Source organism: Monodelphis domestica, chromosome 2 (genome assembly GCF_027887165.1).
Source record: "Monodelphis domestica isolate mMonDom1 chromosome 2, mMonDom1.pri, whole genome shotgun sequence".
Taxonomy (NCBI): domain Eukaryota; kingdom Metazoa; phylum Chordata; class Mammalia; order Didelphimorphia; family Didelphidae; genus Monodelphis; species Monodelphis domestica.
In genome coordinates, this window is record NC_077228.1 from 376,106,392 (window position 1) to 376,128,117 (window position 21,726).

Here is a 21,726-nt window from a genome sequence, read left to right on the forward strand (position 1 = left end):
AACAAGTTCTGGACTTTCTGCCACTGTGTTGGAACAAGCAACAGTGGGCATATTAGAGAAGAAATTGAAAAGACTGACAGTTGGTGGGGGAAGGGGCAACTGGGAGTGGAAGTTGGTCTTGTGACTGCTCACTTCCTTCCTGGCATTGGAAGTGTGAGGAGCTGTTGTTCTTCCCAGTCTCTCGATAGAAGTGCCTCTCTTTTCTTCAGCCCAAAAAGACACGTGGTTAGCTCTGAAGGTCAGAACTTTTCTTGTTGCTTGCTGTCTACTGCTAAGATTTTGAAATTAAGAAAACCAGAACAGATATAGCGTAGACAGGAATAAGAGAAACCCTCCACCAGCCTGTGAGGCCTGGCCTCAGCTCCAACACTGAGAGAGACTCAAACCGTATCTAGAGAAATCCCTCTTCTCTCTTCTCTGATACCTCTCCAATCCAAACTGGTTATTAAAATGTATCTTATTTGAATATCGCAGTCATATAAGAGGACTATCTTTTCAGGGTGCATAGAGGGAGCTGAACTTTAGGACAGTCATTCAACTACAAACGGTCCTTACCGAACCGCTGCTGGGTGACCAAAGTCTGGGGAAAGGCTTGTCCCTCAGGATGGTCCTTGTTTACCTGCTCTAGGGCATCTTCGGCATCAATTCATAGAGAAAACATCTCTGCAGGCTATCATAAGTGGCCCATTCCTCGGACACCCCATTTGTTCAAAAATAGTCTCTCGGCAGGGAACATCTCTCTCCTTCTACCTCACAGGCAGCCATATTCCCTCTCTCCCTTTAATTCCTCCATTTCCTGCTACAAACCTTCTGTATTCCCTGTTCTTCATATCCACACATCTTTCCCTATAAATATTACAAAAGGGCATGGTGTTACACATACAAGGGAATAAAACATCTGTTATTTTCATTGAGTTTCCAGTTTAAGATAGATGAGGAGAGATTTAGGGACTAGAGAACGATCATTTAGGATACCCCAAATGAGAGGAAATTAAAAATAAGTATTAACTAGACAGGAAATAAAGTCTGAACTAGGAAGGCAGTAGGAAAAATAAGGATCTTGTTTTAATTCAAGGTGACTAGGAGGACTACCAATGCAATTAATATACAAGAAAGTCAAGGAAAGTAAAAAAAAAAGTTTTGTTGAGTTTAAGGGGTAGCTGGATAGCCAGGATGGGACTATCTAAGATATACTTTACCTAAAATACCATCAGGAGGTCGACCCAAGCTAAATAGATTTGGCAGTTTAGAGATCAATAATATCACCAGTGAATAGAGGAAGAAAAGAGAGATGAGTTGCAAACAGAGCAATGCCACATATAAGAAGCAAGAAGAAGAGGAGCTAATGGAGGAGAGAAGAAAGAAATGATCAAAACATCTAATGCTTTATAAAGTTCTTTAGTCTCTCTTCCTTTCTCACCTCTACCGCTCAACAGTCCCTAATGAATCTCCCTGCTTCATCTTTCCCCTCATCTATCTTTCATACCAAAATAGTAAAATGTTATTTCCCAACACAGGCCTTACCACATCATGCCCTATCAATAAACTAAAAACTCAATAAATTCCAAAAAACACAAAGTGGTTCCCTATTGCCTTGGGAATCAAATCAAAGTAAAATTCCTTTGTTTGATATTTAAAATCCTTCACAACCTGGAACCACCCTCTCTTTCAACCCTCATTCCCCATTATTCCCCTTCATGTATTTCGTACTCAAGTGGAACTGGCTGTCTGGTGGTTTTTCCCCACATGCTATTTCCCAAATCTCTAGTTCCTCCTGTTCCTATGCAAAGGCTGTCAATATGCCTGGAGTGAACTTTCTCTTCACTTCTATCTTTTGGATTTTTGGATCCTAATTTCTTCTCAGATCAAATTCTCACTCCAGCATGAGACCTTTCCACTCTCCAGCTGCAAGTGCCTCCCTTTATAAATATAAATACTTTATTTTGTGTCATGTGTTGCATATACTTTATATATATGGAATGCAAGCTTTTGATGGCAACAACTTTCATTTTTGTCTTTATATCCCAGGGCCAAGCACATAGAAAGCACCAAGTTAATGCTTGCTAATGAGAATTTTAGATTTTCTACACCCTGATTAGTCTTTAAAATCCTAGCAACCAGGAATGTATACACCCCTACTTAAGGATTAAGTGTTGAGGAGGATGGCCTATTACAGACATGTGCTAGCAAATGACAAATAAGAAACAACTGATAGAACCCCTGGGCTGTCATAAGTCAAGTTTAAACTACTGTTGGTACATGTGAGACGCAGGAAGTGATGTAAAGAATGGTCTATATATTTTGCGCCACTTCCTCTCTCTAGCCTCTCTAGTGTGGAGACATGGCTCTCTCTCTCTCTGGCTGGTGTGGCTCGTGGCAGCGTGTTGGGCATCTTGGCGGTTTGGGGGTTGCGGCTTGCCAGTGAGGTGATTGGAGAAGCTCTATAGAGTGGGTTAGGTGAGGTGTCTTCCCTGAGCAACCTGGGTGAGTGGTTAGGCTGATTCTTCCTTTCCTTTACCTCCTAAAGCACTATCCTCTTAGGAGGCCCCTCATCTCGGAGTAGATCTCGTGGCTGGAAGCTGAGCCAGTTTTAATCTTCTGAGGCCTCATGGCTGAGTTCTTTTAACTTCCTTTGGCTTAGGCTAGGTCAAAGAAAATCTTATACCCTTTTCACTCTTCTACTTAATTCCTTCCCTCTATTATAATTAAACCACCATAAAAATCCCAAACTGACTTGAGCATTTTACTGGGATTGAATTAATCCCTGGCAACCACTAGTATAATATATTTAGTCAATAACCCCTAATTTTACCCTCAACATTAATTAAGACCTTAAAAGGAAGTCTATCAGAAACATTTTTAAAGAAAAGGTATTCAATAGAATCAAATGTAACAAACCACAGAATCATAGATTTAAAGCTGGAGGGGACTTTCAGAGGACACTAGACCAACCTCATATTTTACAGATGAGGAAACTGAGAGAGGTCAAGTGATTCTCCAGTCACACAGTAAGAAAGTATCTGGGACAGGATTTGAAACCAGGTCTTTCTCTACCTACTACCCTACACTGGAGGAGGGAAGACCATTGGATTGAATAAGATAAGGAAGCAGTTTCAATAAGGTAGGGTTATAGAAATCAAATTGCAAAGATAAGTATAAATGGGAGGAACAGAAGCAGTGAGTGTATATATATATATGTATATACATATATATATATAAAACACTTAATAGATGAAGGAATGGAGACAGGACACTAACTGGAAGGTATAATCAGGGTTCAGGAAGGTTTTAGGCTGGGGAAACATGAGCAGATGGGGAGTTTGAAAGAGGGAGAGATAAGAAGTATATAAGAAGATTGCTGATGAAGACAGGTGCTCAAAGAGATGAGAGGGAATGAGGTCTAGTGAACAACCTTAGAAAAGAAGGGGAGGGCTGTTGTTCTCCAAGAAGGAAAAGGAGCCAATGGAAGAGACAGAAAATAATAATGAGAAATGTAGATGGAGAAGACAGAAGATACAGAAAAATTCTGAGGTGAAGAGGAAGGGATTTTCAAGAAATAGTGAGAGGAAAGGAGAAAGGAAGAGAATTTGCTATTATGCAGCACCAACTGTGTGCCAGGCTCTAAATTAAGCACTTAACAAATATGATTTTATTTGATCCTCACAGCAACTCTTTGAAATAGGTGCTATTTTTATCCTCATTTTACATCTGAATGGCACTTAACTTATTGTAGTTAAGAATGTAACAAAATAATTGGTGGGAAAAATCTGAGTCCTTTTAATGTATTGTGTTACAGATTAAATGATTAGTAAAAACAAGCTCTTATTAATGATTGGACATCTATATAAGTGAGATTCAAAGTTTACCAGGGACTGAGGTCCACAGCTAGAGGTGGTAACAGGGGAAAAAATAGATTTTAGGAAAGAAAAGGAAAAAAGCATTCTCCATTTTTCTATGGCATCTCCATATTGCTCCAAAACCAGTTTTCTTAAAAGGAAATTTAAAATTGTAAAAGATTATAAATTCATCAATAAAATATTAAATATTAATAACAATATAAAATTTGCTTCTATTCTCATGAAAATTTTTTAGGCAGTAGTAATTTTTTCCCTGATTATGTTTTAAAGAAATGAACTTACCAAAAGGAAAACTTTGCTGTCAGGCTTGACTTTGTGTTTTTCCATGTATTTTATGAGGCTACTATTGGCATACCTGAAAAATTACAGTAAAATACACAATTCAATAGTAATAGAAGTCTGATTTAAAAAACCAATCACCAGAAAGAAGTATCATGTACTTTACCTGTGCCTCACATGTTTTTCCTTTTAGTGGTGGATCTCAAGGCTGCTTTTCTTATGTGTAGATACATCCAATAAAATAATTGTATGTGGTCAATGACTGAGTGTAGGGGTTGGGGCAGAGGAATTGGGGCTAAAGAAGAGGTGGCAAATACCCACATTTCCTTGGTCCTCATGTTGGACCTTCGCTTTCCCTGTACAATCTTCACTAGTTTGGGCTTCATATTTTCTCCCCTAACAAAGGGACTAGAGGATGGTTATTATTGAGGTTTCCTATTCAACTTCCAGTCAGGTTTTTTCACTCTAATTGGAAGGAGGAGTACCAAATGCTTGTCAATGCCTTTCTGTTAGAGAAGATGGAAATCAGGCCTCTTTACTCCATTTTGCATCTTCTCCCCTGCCTACTCTCAAGTCCGTGAAACAAAATATCCCTCTGGTGTCCCTTCCACTTCTCCTGATCCTTCAACTTGCCCTTGCTTTCCTACCTCCTTTTGTATACTGTCTTCCCATTTAGACTGTGAGCTCCTTGAGACCCAAGACTTTCTTTTTCATTTGTTGTAACCATAATGCAAGGTCTGGCACATAGTAGACACTTAGGATAACTGGACTGATTTACAAAATGTTAACTCTTTGAGAGTAAGGGCTATTTTTGTCATTTCTTTGTATTCCTAGGACTTAACCCAGTGCCTAGCATACACTAGATCCTTAATAAAATGATTGAATCATTTCTGATTGTCAGAGTTCAGCTGACCAATTTGCAAATTCCAGATCTGTGTTTTACCAGACCTGTTGCTGGAACTCCCTCTTTTAAAGGCATTTTTATCCTTGAAAATTTTTCTAAAGTAGATTCTTTTTTTTTTTTAAACCCTTACCTTCCATCCTGGAGTCAATACTGTGTTTTGGCTCCAAGGCAGAAGAGTGGTAGGGACTAGGCAATGGGAGTTAAGTGACTTGCCCAGGGTCACACAGCTGGGAAGTGTCTGAGGCCATATTTGAACCTAGGACCTCCTGTCTCTAGGCCTGGCTCTCAATCCACTGAGCCACCCAGTTTCCCCCTAAAGTAGATTATTAATACCACATCAACATGGTAAATAAGTTACAGTTAACTCTGCCAGAGATCTTTCAAAATATATTTATCATGAGCAAAGCAATACAACATAACCTAATGCTTTTATGAAATGAAGTTTCTTTCTGTCTATTGAGACACAATAAAATAAATGTGGTCAATTCCTTTATTTGTCTACATAAGGAGAACTCATGAACTATAGATACTCTTACATTTAACTGTAGCTTCTTTTACCTTCTAGGTTTGCTTATATTGCAAGGATGTTGCTATAGGCTCTCTTTGTGGTGGCAAAAAATTGGAAAATGAGGGGATGCATTTCAATTGGGGAATGGCTAAACAAATTGTGGTATATGTTGGTGATGGAATACTATTGTGCTAAAAGGAATAATAAAGTGGAGGAATTCCATGGAGACTGGAACAACCTCCAGGAAGTGATGCAGAGTGAGAGGAACAGAACCAAGAGAACATTGTACACAGAGACTGACACATTGTGGTACAAGAGAACGTAATGGACTTCTCCATTAGTGTCAATGTAGTGATCCTGAACAACTTGGAGGGATCTACGAGAAAAACCACTATCCACATTCAGAGGAAACATTGTGGGAGTAAAAACACTGTAGAAAAACAACTGCTTGAATGCATGGGTCGAGGGGATATGATGGGGATGTAGACTCTAAATGAACATCCTAGAGCAAACATCAACATGGAAATAGGTTCTGATCAAGGACACAAGTAATACCCAATGAAATTTCCCATTGGCTGCAGGAAAGGTAGGTGGAGGGGAGGGAGGAAAATAATGTGATTCTTGTAACCAAGGAATAATGTTCTAAATTGACTAAATAAACTAATTCAAATGGGGAAAAAAAGAATGTTGCTATAGGGATATAGAGGAAAAGGGAAGTTAATGACTACATTTATTATTTTTCTTTTGCAACTTGTTTTGGGTCATACTTAATTGAACATATTTAATTCTTTAATGTTAATTGAGCCAATTCCTTTCCTGTTTTCATTTTAAGCTCCAATTAGATGACTCAAGTTGACATTTTGGCAAGACATAAAAAGTAGCTGATTTCTTTTATAAGTATTTTCTTCCGTTTAAGGATCTTAGAATAGAAGGAACTTCAAGAGATCATGAGTCTAGGCAATTAAGTGGCTCAGTGGATAGAGTCAGGCCTGGAAATGGGAGGTCCTGAGTTCCAATCTACCCTCAGATACTTTCTAGCTGTGTGACTCTGGGCAAGTCACTTAATTCCAATTGCCTAGCCCTTATCACTCTTCTGCCCTGGAACAAATACTTAGTAGCAATTCTAAGACAAAAGAAGGTAAAGGTTTAAAGAGAGAGAGAGAGAGAGACAGACAGACAGACAGACAGACAGACAGACAGACAGAGAGAGACAGAGAGAGAGAGAGAGAGAGAGAGAGAGAGAGAGAGAGAGAGAGAGAGAGAGAGAGAGAGAGCGAGCTCATGGGTCAATTCCCTGACTACAGTAAGTAAGGTATTAGACCCAATGGTATTATTTCAAGTGAGCTAAATAAAGTTTAGGTAAGTTAAATGTTACACCTTAAGATCATCTAGCTAATGTTAAATTATAGAGAAGTAGAAAAAGCTTTTTTTCCCCCCCTCCCCTAATATAATTAAAGTAGGCTAGCCACTTGCTGATGAAGTTTTTGGTTACAGCAATCCATGAAATTAAAAAAAAAATTTTTTTAATGGTTCTCAGTTTCTGCAGTGATGTTAGCAAACTGGTAGAAAAGGGACTAAGAGATGATAAGAATTATACTGTTTTCAGACTACATATGGATATGGGGTCAGGCCTTGAGTCTGGAGGACTTGGGATCAAATCTGGCCTCAGATACTTCCTATAGCTGTGTGGCTCTGGGAAAGTCACTTAACCTGTTTGCTAGTCTTTGCTGCTCTTCTTCTTAGAAGTAATACTAGAACCATCTCTCCTTGGACAGACAAAGAAAACGGCCAGGTTTATTTTATGTCTCCAAAGACAGTAAGAAAAATTATTTCCCCAGGCGCATTTGATCATGTTGTACTGCTATGCTTATGATGAGTATTTTTTTTTTCTAATCCCTACTTTCGGTCTTAGTAACAGCTCTAAGAGAGAAGGGAAAGAGCAAGGCAATGATGAGTATTTTTAAAAAGATCCTGGCAAAATAATTGTGGCTTAAACATCATGTTGAAGAAGTAAGGAAATTCTACTTAATAAAAACTTGACAAGACCCTTTAAAATACATACTTTGATATTCTAATGGAAAAGTGTATATAGGCAACAACAGTGAAGAACATGGTTCAGAAGGACAAGGAAAGGACAAAAGTGGAGATTAAATACAAGCTTTGAATCTATATCTTATATAAGAAATTCTTCCTTCAGATAAGAACCAGAAGGAGTTGGGCGTGGTGACCACTGATTTTTTTTTTTTGATGAGTGAGGGGTAGAATTCTAATTTCATTGCTTTAGAAAGCTCACCTTGAAGAACACCTTTCTGCAACCTAAGAGCCTTAGAAAGTTGCCAGGTGCCCTCAGAAGTTAAGTGACTTGCCACCATGGTCACACAGCCATGATGTTTCAGAACTGGTACTTAAGCCCACATATTGCACACTCTTAATAAAATTGATTATAACAGGAAGTAATTTGATACTGATGTGGAAGCTTTCTGTATAGATGAAGTTAGACTACCAAGTTCTTATAGTCAATATCAAATGAATATAAAGCTAGAAGAATAAGAATGAGGGCAAAGATTTTACATGAATTTGAAATAACTATAAATAGACCTCTTTAAACAAGTTATAGAAACCAAATACAGGAAAACGGATGAGAAAATGGTACTGATAATAAGAATTTCATACAGAATTTTGATCAATAGTCGTAAAGGGTAGGCCAAAAGATCAAGGAATCAAAAAATATTTTTTAAATGTCTTCTATCTCCAGGCAATGTGCTAAGTACTTAGATACAAAAGAGCCCCTACCCTCAAAGAATGGCAGAGACAAGTAACAAATACGTATAAACAAGCTATAAACAGGATAAATAGGAAAAAATTTAGTAGAGAGAAGGAACTAGAATTAAGGAAGCTGAGAAAGGCTTCCTATAAAAGTTGGGATTTTAGCTGAAACTTAAAAGGATGCCAGGGAGGTTGGTAGTCAGTTGGAATGGAGGAGATCAACTATTCTAGGTATGGGGGACAGCCAGAGAAAATGCCCCAAATGAAGAGATGGAGTTTCTTGTTTATGGAACAGCTAAGAATCTAGAATCTCTGAAATGAAGAAAATTGAAAAGTAAGGTAAAATAAGACTGGAAAGGTAGGAGATGATTAGGTTATGAAGGAATTTGAATGTCAAACAGCATTTTGTATTTATTCCTAGAGGCAATAAGAAGTCACTAGAGTTTATTGAATAGGGAGAGGGTAATATGGCTAGACTTACACTTTAGGAAAATCACTTAGTGGAATTGGAAAATGGATGGAAAGCTGGAGTAGGGAAAGAGTTGAGGCAGGCAGACCCACCAGTAAACTATTGTAGTAATTCAGGTGTGATGTGAGAATAAGGGCTTTCATCACAATGGTGGTAGTGTCAGAGGAGAGAAGGGGTATATTTGAGAAATGTTGCAAAGGTAAAAATAGCAAGGGAAGTGATTACAAGAGTTTGAGTGACAGCCCTCAAGCCGAGAATCTCCAAGAGCTGGCTGGGTAAAAGTTCTAAGCTGCTGAAGGAGGTTTCCAACTATGAGTCTGGTGTTGGAATTCAAGCCTGGAGGTGTGGATCTGAGACTCTTCCTGCATAAATCCATATAACAAGCTGTCTGCCTTATAATACCATCAAGCAGAGGTTGAGAGGAAGTTCCTCCTACACTCTGGTGGACAGAGTGATTTTGGAAGAGCTTTTCTCTCTTTCCTGGAGCATCTAAGGACCTACAGCTAGATTCCTGTTATCTGACCCACCAAGGACTCTGTGTGTGAGATTCTGTGTTCCCCATTAGAAAATCTTTAGTTGAGTTAGACAGGTTAAGCATAGGAAATTAACTATAGTGGATTAAATGTCTTGGGGCAAATAGTCAGATGCAAACCTTACCCTTTTTCCTTCCCCATAATCCCTACTATCTTTGTTAATAAACTCATTTATTTTAAGTGTTGTTTTTCCCCTTTGTATAAACCTTTCCTCTTCCTAAATTTCCTTATAACAATACTGAGAAGTAGGAGATAGTGAGGAATAAGGATGACTCCTAATTTGTGAGCCTGGGAAACTATAAAGATGGTTGTCTACAGTAATATGGAAATTAGAAGGTAGGAGTTTGGACAAATAGAATTTAAGATAATGAATGGACATTCAGTTTAAGATGTCTGAAAGGTAGCTGGAGAAATGAGGATGGAAGTCATTAGACTGGAGGAAAATAGGTAGATCTGAAACTCATCAGCATGGAGATTCATGAGAGCAAATAAGATCACCAAATAAAGTAATATATAAGGAAAAAGAAGAGGGCCCAGGTCAGAAACACATACACAGGTCATCTATGGAGAGAAAAATCAGTTTAAAGAAAAATTAGCAAATGACATAAGTCATCCAAAGGCATTTAAGACTGAAATTGGACAAGATGTAGACAAATGATGGGGAAAAAATCTGCAAAGATTTATAACAAACATTTTTACCCCTAAGGGGAATGAAACCATCACACTTATGATTCTAACTTTATAATCCTAATTGGCTTATAAAGGAAGTAGAAATGGCCCTTCAGAAAATGCAGATGGGAAAAGCAATTGGATTACATCAATTGTACACATAGTGTACAATGACAAGGTGAAGTCATCTTTTTGAGTACATAGTAGGATCGATTCTCAAGGTTAACTACTGAAGACAGGGAAAAAAAAATTGGGACTTCTTTTCTCCCCTACCTTTATGATTTATTTCACTGTTGTACAAAACTCCCAAATCTAATCAGCATCAAAAATTATAATACTAGAGTTGACTGGGACACTGAGAAGTTAAATGACTTGAAAAGGGTTATATAAGACATACAGTGCATGTGTCAAAGGCAGAAATAGAAACAAAGTCATTTAGACTCCAAAGCTGATTCTTCAGTTACTCTGCCAAAGATTATCAGCATCATTATCATCAAAAAGGGTGACTGAGAAAATGAATAACTATTCACTCATATATCTAAATTCCCATCTAAATAATACTACCATGAGAATAATCTACACGTGCAATGAAAACTTCTTTGATGAGGATGACCAAAAGATAGTTATTAGATATCATGGTGCTTATTTACTCTTTGTTGACCACAAAAACCTTGTTTTGAATTAAACAAGGGAAACAAATTCCACCTTAAAGGTTATTAAAAATATGTGTGTATATATATATATATATATATATATATATATATATATATATATATATATAATTCATGCATATGTGAAAACTATACAAGATTCCTTAAAAGAAATAACATGAGATGGATTCTCTAGAGATGGTAAGATCCTCAAGAAACCATTTGTGGATGACATCATCCTGACTGCATTAAACCCCAGATCGTTGAAGATTAACCTAAATAAAATCTAAAATCACTATGGATGGACCACCTGTAGTCCTTATTTATCATGATATAATCTTGGACAGACACTGCAATGATTTGGGCACAAAACTGAATAGGAGTAGTAGAGCAGGTTGAATTGCCTTTGAAGAATAATTTAGTCACAACAATGAGGTTCATTAATCTTCAACTAAAGGAATTTTATTACCTTTTAAGAGTCTTGAAATATATGTTGGCTTTCTTTTTTTTCCTTTTATATATCTCTCAAACTGTAATTCTCTGTTCTGTATATTCTTTTTGCATGGCAGGTAGCATATTACATTTAGTTAAACTTTTCATTTCCTCTCAATTAAGTAGGGTCTTGAGGCTGTGCACTTTTATATTTAAAAAATATTCACAGTTTTCAAATCTTAAAATTTTTTCTATAATTTGAATGAATAAAGGTGTTCTAAAATCTACTTCATCATTCTAATTTCTTTTCTTCCCTTTTGGGGAATTCTAAATGCTTTTTTTTTTCCCGATCATTTTAGTGAAGATTCTCATTCCATTTTTTAAAAAGTATTAACTAAATTCTTCTATAGTTACACTGTTCAAAGAATATCTGCCCTTGTCAATTATTCCATTTTTTTGTTTTATTAAATCACATACAACATACTCCAACCACTTAAGTGTCCAGTGTTTGGACAGCTGTTTATTTCTCTTTTAGGAAATATCCAGATAGCTCAAATGACTAAATGTCTTTATTATATGGGTTAGTTTTATATTTTTTAATTTTTTAACATTATTTTATTTGGTCATTTACAAACATTATTCATTGGAAACAGTGATCATTTTCTTTTCTTCCCCCCGCCCCCCTCCCACCACCTCTCCCATAGCTAACGCACGATTCCACTGGGTATCACATGTGTTCTTGATTTGAACCCATATTTTTTAATTTTTAAAAGACTTTTTCCCCCCAAATATATGTAATAACAATTTTCACATACATTTTCTAAAGTTATATGAATCAAACTGTTTCCCTCTCTCCCTTCCATCTCCCATCCCAGAGATGGTAAGCAATTTGATTTGAGTTATAGATGTGTTATAATGATATGCTTGCTTTATTAAAATGATTTAAGAAATCCATAGCTTCCTAAACACCATTTCTTCTTCTGTGGAATTTCTAATAAACTCCTAGATGACATCTTTATTTTTTCCCTTCATCTTTCAAAGAGGTTCTTTACTTACTATTCTTCATCAATTCTAGGATATTATAGATAAGTATATCATTTTTGTTTTCTCTCCCTTATTCAGTAGCCTACTACTTTTAACAATTCAATGTTATGTGTTATTTCATCATTTTAGACATGCTGATAAAATCACAATGTGGTCTTGAAGTCAGAGCCTTATTATACTAAAGTAGAAAAAATATTCAAATTACCTAAGATAGTTTATGAAGATCCTATCTGTTATATATCTAGAATTTTTTCCTTTCTTTGGAGTCATCTTTTCCATAAGTATTGCATATAAAACAGTGCCTAATTTCAAACAGTGATTCACACATACAAAAAAGCATGATTTTTAAAAAAAGTTTTAAATGTTCCCATTAGGACTCTTGACCTGGTTAGAGTCTACATAAAAATACTTACGTTGTTCTTCTAAAGTCTTTTTGAAGTGTGGGATATTCTGGCATTTTTCTAATATCTTCCCAGTCTTTATCTTACAAAAAAAAAAAGGCATAATAATAGGTTGTTATAGAAGAGATATTATGGTTTATACTTTCTCAAAATATCATTAGTTTTGGATCCTAATATACAATTATCTTAAAAGTTCAAAATTATATTTAAAAATAAAATATATTGATTCCAAGACGGAAGGTAGGGGCCTTAAAATAAATGAAAATAAAAAATAAAATAAAATATACATATTATACACATTTCCTTAATTAAAAACAAATCACCTGCAGGGAATCCCATGACACTAAAAATACGATCTAGTTGATCATGATGAAAAGGATTGCTTGTTTTGATATCTTCCTGACGACAGTGAAAAATAGGTTCTGAAGTCAATAGTTCAGCAAATATACAACCAATTGCCCATATATCTGTGAAGGAATAAAAAACAAGTTATTATATGCATTTATTATATTCCATTTGCTTAATTTTTCTTTATCACAGAACAATTTAACTACATATTTAATTCAGTTACTTCATTATGTAACTGAAAAAAAGTATATTAAATATGAGAGTCTGTTGTACAGCGGAGATCATGCTGGTCTTGAAGTCAGAAAGACCTGGGTTCAATTCCTACTTCTGATACTGGCTATATGACCCTGGGCAGATCACTTAACCTTTCTGAGCTTTGAATTCTTTAGAGCTCCTGTCTCGCAAAGTTATTATAATGAAGATAAAATGAGAGAATTTGAGAATTTGAAAGAGCCATGTAATTGAATGCTGGCATTGCTCCTAACATGGCTGTATCACCACATTCCAGATCAAAAGTCAAATAAAATATATTTGTAAATTTCTATTTAAGTTGTTATTTTTGCTCACTGAATTTATTAAACAATGTATTCCATGGACATAAAGAAAGTCTTCTTGAACATTACTGACAATTTAGTCAAACGAGATATACAAAAAATAACCTAAAACAGAACATAATGCCCTACACATGATACTATGAAACACAAACTCCAAATATAGTTGAGTTATTCCTTCAAGGCAATCAAATATATAATATCTAGGCAAAATCCAACTTATATCTGGAGATATCAACTTCAGCTTTCTCAAGTTTACAGGCCCAAATGCTAGCTAAGTAACATTAAAAGCAAAGAGTAGTCTAGTCTATATGCAGACTCACTAGCTAAATGAAAATAAATTCTAATTTTAAATTATTTATAATGTTCTATTATATATTATTTGAAACTGACAAAATGCTTCATATGAAAGATAACATAAAAGTATTTAATATTTAAATTATTGAGTCTGAGGGCATTCCACATAAGTCATTTCCCCCCAGATAACCTTGATGTTTGAGAGTCTTTGTTATGAATATTATTTAATGAAAGAAAAATTGTGTCTATTTTTTCAGGTCTCCTATTTTTTGCCTTCAAGAATTAACTTTCACTCTAATAACTCTCTACTAGCTTGTTATATTTTTTCCCAAAAATTTTTTTATTTAATTAATTTAGAATATTTTTCCATGGTTACATGATTCATGTTCTTTCTCTATTCTTCTCCCAACCCCCTCCCGTAGTCAATGAACAATTCCACTGGATTTTACATGTGTCATTAATCAAGATCTATCTCCATATTAATATGTGCACTAGCGTGATCATTTAGAGTCTATGTCTCCCAATCATATCCCCATCAAACTATGTGATCAAGCAGTTGTTTTTCTTCTGTTTCTACTCCCACAGTTCTTTCTCTGGATGTGAAGTGTTCTTTCTCATAAGTCCCTCAGAATTGCCCTGGATCATTGCATTGCTGCTAGTAGAGATAACTTGTCATTTCTAATCTAATTCAAATTTATCTTAAGAATTACTAAAGTTCTAAATGAGGATCTATGGTATATATAACTATAGTGCAAAGGATTTGTGACACTTATTCTTGATGCTCAGAAGCATTTTCTAGCAACTTCCTATTGGGAGCTGCTAGAAGTCTGGCCTCCGTTTAAAGTGGAGATGACACACTATGTTAAGTACAATCATCCTATCAGTGATTTGTAAAAATTAACTTAAATAAAAATTACATATAATCATCTTTGGGGTCATTTATGAAAATTATAAACATTTATGCAAAATTTAATATAAAAATGCTGAATGAGGTCACAAATGGGAAACAAAGAGACATTTTATTTACTTCTTGCAAGATTTTTTTTTAAAGAGGGGCAAACTCTATTTTTGGAATGGAATGATGGGTATCATCTTATTAGAGAAGGAAATATTTATCACTCAATAAAGAACATTTCAATGAGAACTTCCAGTGAGTGAAAACCATACACTCGATACTATAAGGACTAAGGATACCAAGAAATAAGTAAGGTCCTGATATGAATGAATTTACATAGAACTGGCCTGGGGAAGGAGAGGGAATGTGGAATACAAGTTATCAAGCTGACTATTTTAAAAAATTAAGACAGATTATTTTTCTAAGGAAGACTAAAGTTAGTAAATGTTATAAAGAAATGAGTCTAAAGTGGAAATATATTCCTATAATCTATTCACATATATCTGTATTAGTATATATACATTCATACGCATGTCTCCTTCAATAGAATATAAACTTCTTGAGGGTATATACTATTTCATATATATCTTTGAATCCTCAATGCTCAACACAGCAACTGTCACAAATCAGATGCTTAATAAATGGTTAGTTAATTGACAGATAACCAGGTCATAGAGTTCCAATAATATCAATTCTCAATGTGGTTTAAGAATTAGCGGATTGGGGGCAGCTGGGTAGCTCAGTGGATTGAGAGCCAGGCCTAGAAATGGGAGGTCCTAGGTTCAAATCTGGCCTCAGACACTTCCTAGCTGTGTGACCCTGGGCAAGTCACTTAACCCCCATTGCCTAGCCCTTATCACTCTTTTGCCTTGGAACCAATACACAGTATTGATTCCAAGATGGAAGGTAAGGGTTAAAAAAAGAAAAAGGAAAAAAAGAAGAACTGATTAATATAGGTGTGTTTGGTTATAAATTATGTTTCCAAAAACTGAGTTTAAAAACAAGTAAATCTTATTTTCATATTGATTTTTAAGAGGAGACATGCTCCCAGTGGAAAAAAAGAAAAAAAACTCAGAGTGCTTTAGGCACCCCATTTTAGGAAGGGCATTTGGCAAGCTGTAGAACATCTAGAGAACGAAGACCAGAATAAAGGTCTTGAGTTTCTATGATATGAGGAATGGTTATGGAAACTAATGATGCTTATTCTGGAGAAGACTAAAGGGAGCTGTGGCAGTTACATCCAAAGGTTTATTGGTCTGTCATGTAAAAGGGGGATGAGACCTATTCGGATTATTTCAGGTCAGAACTAGGAGCAATGGGTCAAAATTGAAAGTAGCAACTATTGTCTTAATATAAGGGAAAACATCCTGACAATCAGTTATGCCTAAGTGGAAAAGCTCAATCCAGAGAAGCCAGTGTGTAGGCTCTCCCTCACTAGGAGGTCTTCAAGCAAAAGGCTAGGTCAGGGACGGTGAACCTTTGAGAAACAGAGTACTGGGCCCCGCCCCCACCTCACCCTCCAGATGGAATTTGTGTCTACCTCACCAAGGACCAAATGCCATGCCATGCCTCTCTCAAGAGAACAGGTCCCCCCCCCCCCCCCCAGACAGGGGAGGGAGGAAGCACTCTCATTGGGCTGCTGGGCAGAGGGATGTATGATGAGAGGCACCCATAGAGAGGGAGAATAGAGTGGTCTGAGGACTTCCCTCCCCTCCAGCTCTATGCACACTGTAAGCTTTGCTCCCCTCAAACCTAGCCTCCTCGCCAACCCTATCAGGGGAATCACCTTCACCACAAACTCAATAGGCTGCCATCTGGGCCATGCCATAGATGTCACCATCAAGAGGCTAAATGGATTTTAACTTATTGGGAATGTAGTTGAAGGGATTCTTTTTTGGAAATGACTCTTCCATCTCTGAAATTATTTTAAAACTTTTGGTAAAGAAAAAAATAAAATGGTGGCAAATCCTTTGGCAAATTGGGCATGGTGCCATATCAGTAGTGCCATGAATCTTAGTGGCATCTTTTCCCTTTCCTATCCTACAAATCACTGACATATTTCTTAGGCTTGAAATTTCACTCTCTTGATGTTCCAAGAACTTAAAAGTGTCCTACATTTGAGGCTTCAAATTATATAATCTGACATTATTAATTTCAGTAAAGTTTTATTAAGTGGATTTATTTTTTAAAAAGAGATTCTTACTTAACCTAGCTTTCTCTTGTATGAGATTTTTTTTACTTGAAAATTTTTACTTACTTAATTTAGAATATTTTTCCATGATTACATGATTCATGTTCTTTCTCTTCCCTTCTCCCACCCCCCTCCTATAGCCAATGAGCAACTCCACTGCATTTTACATGTGTCATTGATCAAGACCTATTTTCATATTATTAATATTTGTATTAGGGTGATTGTTTAGAGTCTATGTCCCCAATCATATCCCCATCAACCCATGTGAACAGGCAGTTGTTTTTCTTCTGTGTTTCTACTTCCACAGTTCTTTCTTTGGATGTGAATACCATCTTTCTCCTAAGTCCCTCAGAAATGTTTGGAAACGTTGCATTGCTACTAGTACAGAAGTTCTGGTATGAGATTTCTAAATGCTAAATTTTGAAATAAGTGTGTCCAAAAAGTCTTAGTGCAATTTAAAACTTTAATAACTTCAGAAATAATAAATGACACAAACTAAAAAAAATTGTAAAGTTTACTTCAATTTCTTTAACATTTAGTTTTGATAACATGCTTGAAAACAGAGGTCAAAGGAAAACAGAGATTGTAAACAATGCAGAAAAATGACGTTCCCTTTTGGGAAAAGTCTCAAAATCTCTTCAGCGATTCGAATGTTTTGCAAACATAATCATGTAATTCACAGAGAAATGACTTTACCTTTCTTTCCTGGTGGTAAAAAGCACACATTATATCCCTCCTCAACCAAGATTTGTTTGGTTATTTGGTGCAAGGGAGAGGGAATATTTATTTAAGTTGTCTTAAAAAGGACATAATATCCTATTATATTGCAAAAATTGTTTTGGTTCAATGACAACAAAAATGATATGAATTATGTTTAAAAAGGAGGGGCTTCAACCTTTCTAATGAAAATATTTAAATGAATCTTGTTGAATCACTTGGCATATGTATCTTAATTTTCTCTTTGGTAACTGAAAATGAATCAACCACATTTGTATGCAATTTAGACACTACTATAAGAACTATTCAAAGACTGCCCCTCTTAAAGCAATATGTGTACGTATGAAATATGTAAACAAAGTCTTGTTTAAGTATGAAGAAATAATGAAAACTATTTTTCTTGTGGCAAAATGTTTTCATTGCTATAACTTTCTAGTTGACCATTAAAATTGGTATTGTATATCACAACAGGAATTGTTTGTGAACACTAGGGAGGAACTGTGTATTGAGTTGAATCATTCTAATTTTCTCTACCTAATGGTATACGGGAAGTAATTTATAAATCTGCTTCTATTTGGGTACAGGAAGATAATATCAAGCTAGCTAATGAACTACATTAAAATGGGTAGACCACCAAAATTCTACCAGAAATCAAGAGGCTTGCTAATTAGCTATTTGGGATTAAAAACTGGTAAATAAACTCAGTATATTCATCAGCCAAAACCCATTCACCAGTGGTCACAAGGGAATCAGGTGTTAAGGAATGCTTTGAACATAATAGGTACTTATAGAATCTAACACAATGATGCCCAATAAAGATTTGTTGGTTTGTTATTTTAAATAACACTCTTTCATACACAGTAGGGAAAAATATAAGACCAAGGCTTTCCATTTTTCTAATCACTAAACTCCATGATGATCTTTTAAATTTCAACTCAAGGCACTAAGCCATCTTGACTTTCTTGGTTCCTGAGTCTGCTTGTCTTCTTTTGGTAAAAAAGTTCACTTGTTTTTTAGTTGTTTTTCTTGTGGTTTGTCATTTTCTTCTCTGGTTCATTTTTCAGGTGAGGAAACTGAGGCAAATAAGGTTAAATGATTTGCCCAGGGTCACAAAACTAATAAGTATCTGAGGCTAGATTTGAACTCAGGAAGATGAGTCTTCCTGAATCAAGCACTCTATTCACTGCACCAAGTTTTGCCCTAAGAAAGTTAATACCTGATCACCAAATAGCTTCTCCCTTTTGCCTTTGCCACTTTTAAGTATGATTCTGACACTCCCTCACTCCCTCTTTCTATGGTCAATTGAGATTTAGCAATTTGATGGATCTTCATCCAGGTTATGCCTATTAACAATCAATATCCCACAGCACTGTCCTGGGCTCTCTTTTCTTTGTACACTATTTCATTTAGTGAGCTTATCAGTTTCATGGATTCTTTGTGCTGATGAATATCAAATCTACTTATCTAGCCCTAACCTCTCTGGGGATCTCTAGGCTCCTATCTTCAACTGCCTACATGACATCTCAAACTGGACGTCCTGCAGACATCTTAAACTCAACAAATTCAAAACTGAACTCATTACCTCCCCCCAAAAAATGCTTCCCACTTCCAAATTTCCTCTATCAGTGGTATCACTTTCCTTAGTCCCCTAGGCTCACAATCTAGGTGCTATCTTCAACTCCTCACATCTCTCATGACATCCATATGCAATCTATTGCGAAAGCCAATTTCGTCTTTGGAACATGTTCTCCAATATGCTCACATTTCTCCTGTGATACTGCCATTACCCTGGTGTAGTCAGTTTTCTTCTCACATCTAGACTACAGCAATGGTCCTCTTGCCACAAGTCTTTCTCCACATTCCAGTCCACCCTTCACTCAGGTGACAAAATTATTTTATTTTCCTAGCAGGTAGGTCTGACCCTACCCCTATCTCCCCAATAAACACCACTGTGTATTCAAAGTCATTCACATATTGCTTTCTTACCCCTAATCTGAAAAGTTTTCTTATACCTTATACTAACCCACCTCCTATATCCCCGACCCCAAGTACTCTTCAATCCAGTGACACTGGACTCTAGAATAAGACACTCCACCCCTTAGCTTCAGAGATTTTCAGGCATTTTCACTGGCTGTCCCACCTACGCCTGGAATGCTCTCCCTCTTCATCTCTACCTCCTAGCTTCCTAAGCCTCCAAGTCCCAGCTAAAATACAATCTTCTACAGGCAGCCTTTTCTAATTCTTAGGAAGTGCTTTCTAGGTAGATTGTGTCCTATTTATCCTAAGTGTAGACTGTTTGCATATTCTCTCCCTCAGTATATATATATATATATATATATATATATATATATATTTTTTTTTTTTTTTTAACCCTTACCTTGTCTTAGTATTACTAAGTATTGGTTCTAGGACAGAAGGGTGGTATGGGCTAGGTAACTGGTCCAGAGTCATACAGTTAGGAAGTGTCTGAGACATTTGAACCCAAGACCTCCTGTCTCCAGGCTTGCCTCTATCCATTGAGCCACCAAGTTGCCTCTCCCCCATTAGATGGTAAACTCCTTCAGGACAGGTTTTTTTGGTGGTTCCCCCCACCCCCTTTTTTAATATCCCCAGTGCTTAGGACAGTGTCTGGCAGATAGTAGGCACTTGATAAACACTCACTGATTGACTCTGTACTCCAATCCATCTATTCTATTAGTTATTTATATCACACTTCGCACCTGTGTTCATTTATATTAGTAATAGTCCCAAGCTTAGAATGGTTGTTTTCTTTTCTCACTTTTCCAAATCCTTACTTTCCTTTAAGGCTTGATTATGTTCTTTGTGTGTTCTTCCCTCTTCAAATTAACTTGTATTTACTTATGTATGTGACAAATTAATCTTTACAAATAGAAAATAATTTGTCTTTGTATCCCAAATGCCAAGAACAGTATATCTTGCATGTAATAAGGCCATAAAAAAGCTTTGTTGTGTTTGCTTTGTGGGTCTAAGAAGAAGTGTCACTGGATGAGTTTCAATTGATTGCCCAAAGTTATGGACCAGATCTAGATTCTTCATAGTATGGCAAAGAGATAGATGTGATTATGCTCTAAGAAGCATATCACCAGGTTAGTTCTCAATGTAAGAGATTTCTCAACTCATTCTGATAAAATAATAGACCATTTTTAACCCTAAGCTGGACCAGAATATGCTTTTCCTCAAATACTTCAAAGGATTCCTGATTTGATTAATTGTAAGTATTTCTTCTACGGATGTGGGTTGCAAGCTCTACAAGCTCTATTCAGGAGCTGATATAACCCCATGGAAAATCCATTACTTGGTAATCAATACCTTTTTTGATGAGCCTTTATTAAGTTTGTTGGCCCATGAGTCAGTCAATATCCAGTCTATTACATGGCCCATTCTCAAAGCTTTTCCAACTTGGTACTATCTGATATAATTTGAGCTACTACTATACATTAAGAACAAGGAACCACCACAATTGGGAAGCTAACATTACAGTCGTGGGAGTGAAAATGAATGGATGAAAAAGTATTTATCAAGTAATTACTATATGCCAAGCATTATGTTGGCACAGTGAATACAAATTAAAGAGTTAGGCAGTTCTGCCTTCAAAAAGCTTATATTCTAATAGGAAAGATAACACATAGCAGGAGCTAGAAGCCAGAAAAGGAATTTTTGATTTAGGGAATCACAGAGTTGATCCATAGGGCTCTAACTTACACCCCCTTTTCAGAAGTAATAGTAGTATTAATTTGATTAGTCTATCCAGAGTAGGAGGCAAAAGCAAGGAGAGGGGGATATGTACTGCAACAGGGTGAATGACAAAATAGTGAGAAAGGGAACCAAGACGTGAAGAGCAGCTGAATTAGACCAAGTGCACATAAAGAAGATTGTGCTTTGACATGACAAGGGCTTTAAGGAATCAATTTATAAGGTAACTGAAGGAGAGATCTCCAAGATGTATCTCTAAGATGCAATAATTTTTAAAGTGACAAGTTAAAAAGAGAACATCAAAAATTATTGATCTATATGATTAATTTACCAAATATTAAAAAGTGAGAATAATCTATACATGTAAGATCTAGTATTAGAGAAGTATCAACAGGCTTTTCCAAGCATTATTCTAAAGTATACCAGTGATATTCAAGAGTTTAAATGGCAAGTGTCTTCAAATCACAATTGAACATTGAGTAAGTTCTAAGCATAAAGAGA

General features: G+C 36.1%; 1 protein-coding gene across 5 annotated transcripts in view; it reads right to left on the minus strand.

Annotated features, from left to right (window-relative positions):
• The window catches only part of CDK19 (cyclin dependent kinase 19), a 248,765-nt gene that overhangs the window by 11,299 nt on the left and 215,740 nt on the right, over window positions 1-21,726 (minus strand). For all 5 annotated transcript variants that reach the window (XM_001368694.4, XM_001368653.4, XM_056814348.1 and 2 more), the window contains 3 exons: window positions 12,836-12,979; window positions 12,525-12,594; window positions 4,140-4,212 (listed from right to left, as the gene is read on the minus strand). In XM_001368694.4, the coding sequence (XP_001368731.2) occupies window positions 4,140-4,212; window positions 12,525-12,594; window positions 12,836-12,979 (287 nt within the window). The remainder of the gene's footprint in view (window positions 1-4,139; window positions 4,213-12,524; window positions 12,595-12,835; window positions 12,980-21,726) is intronic.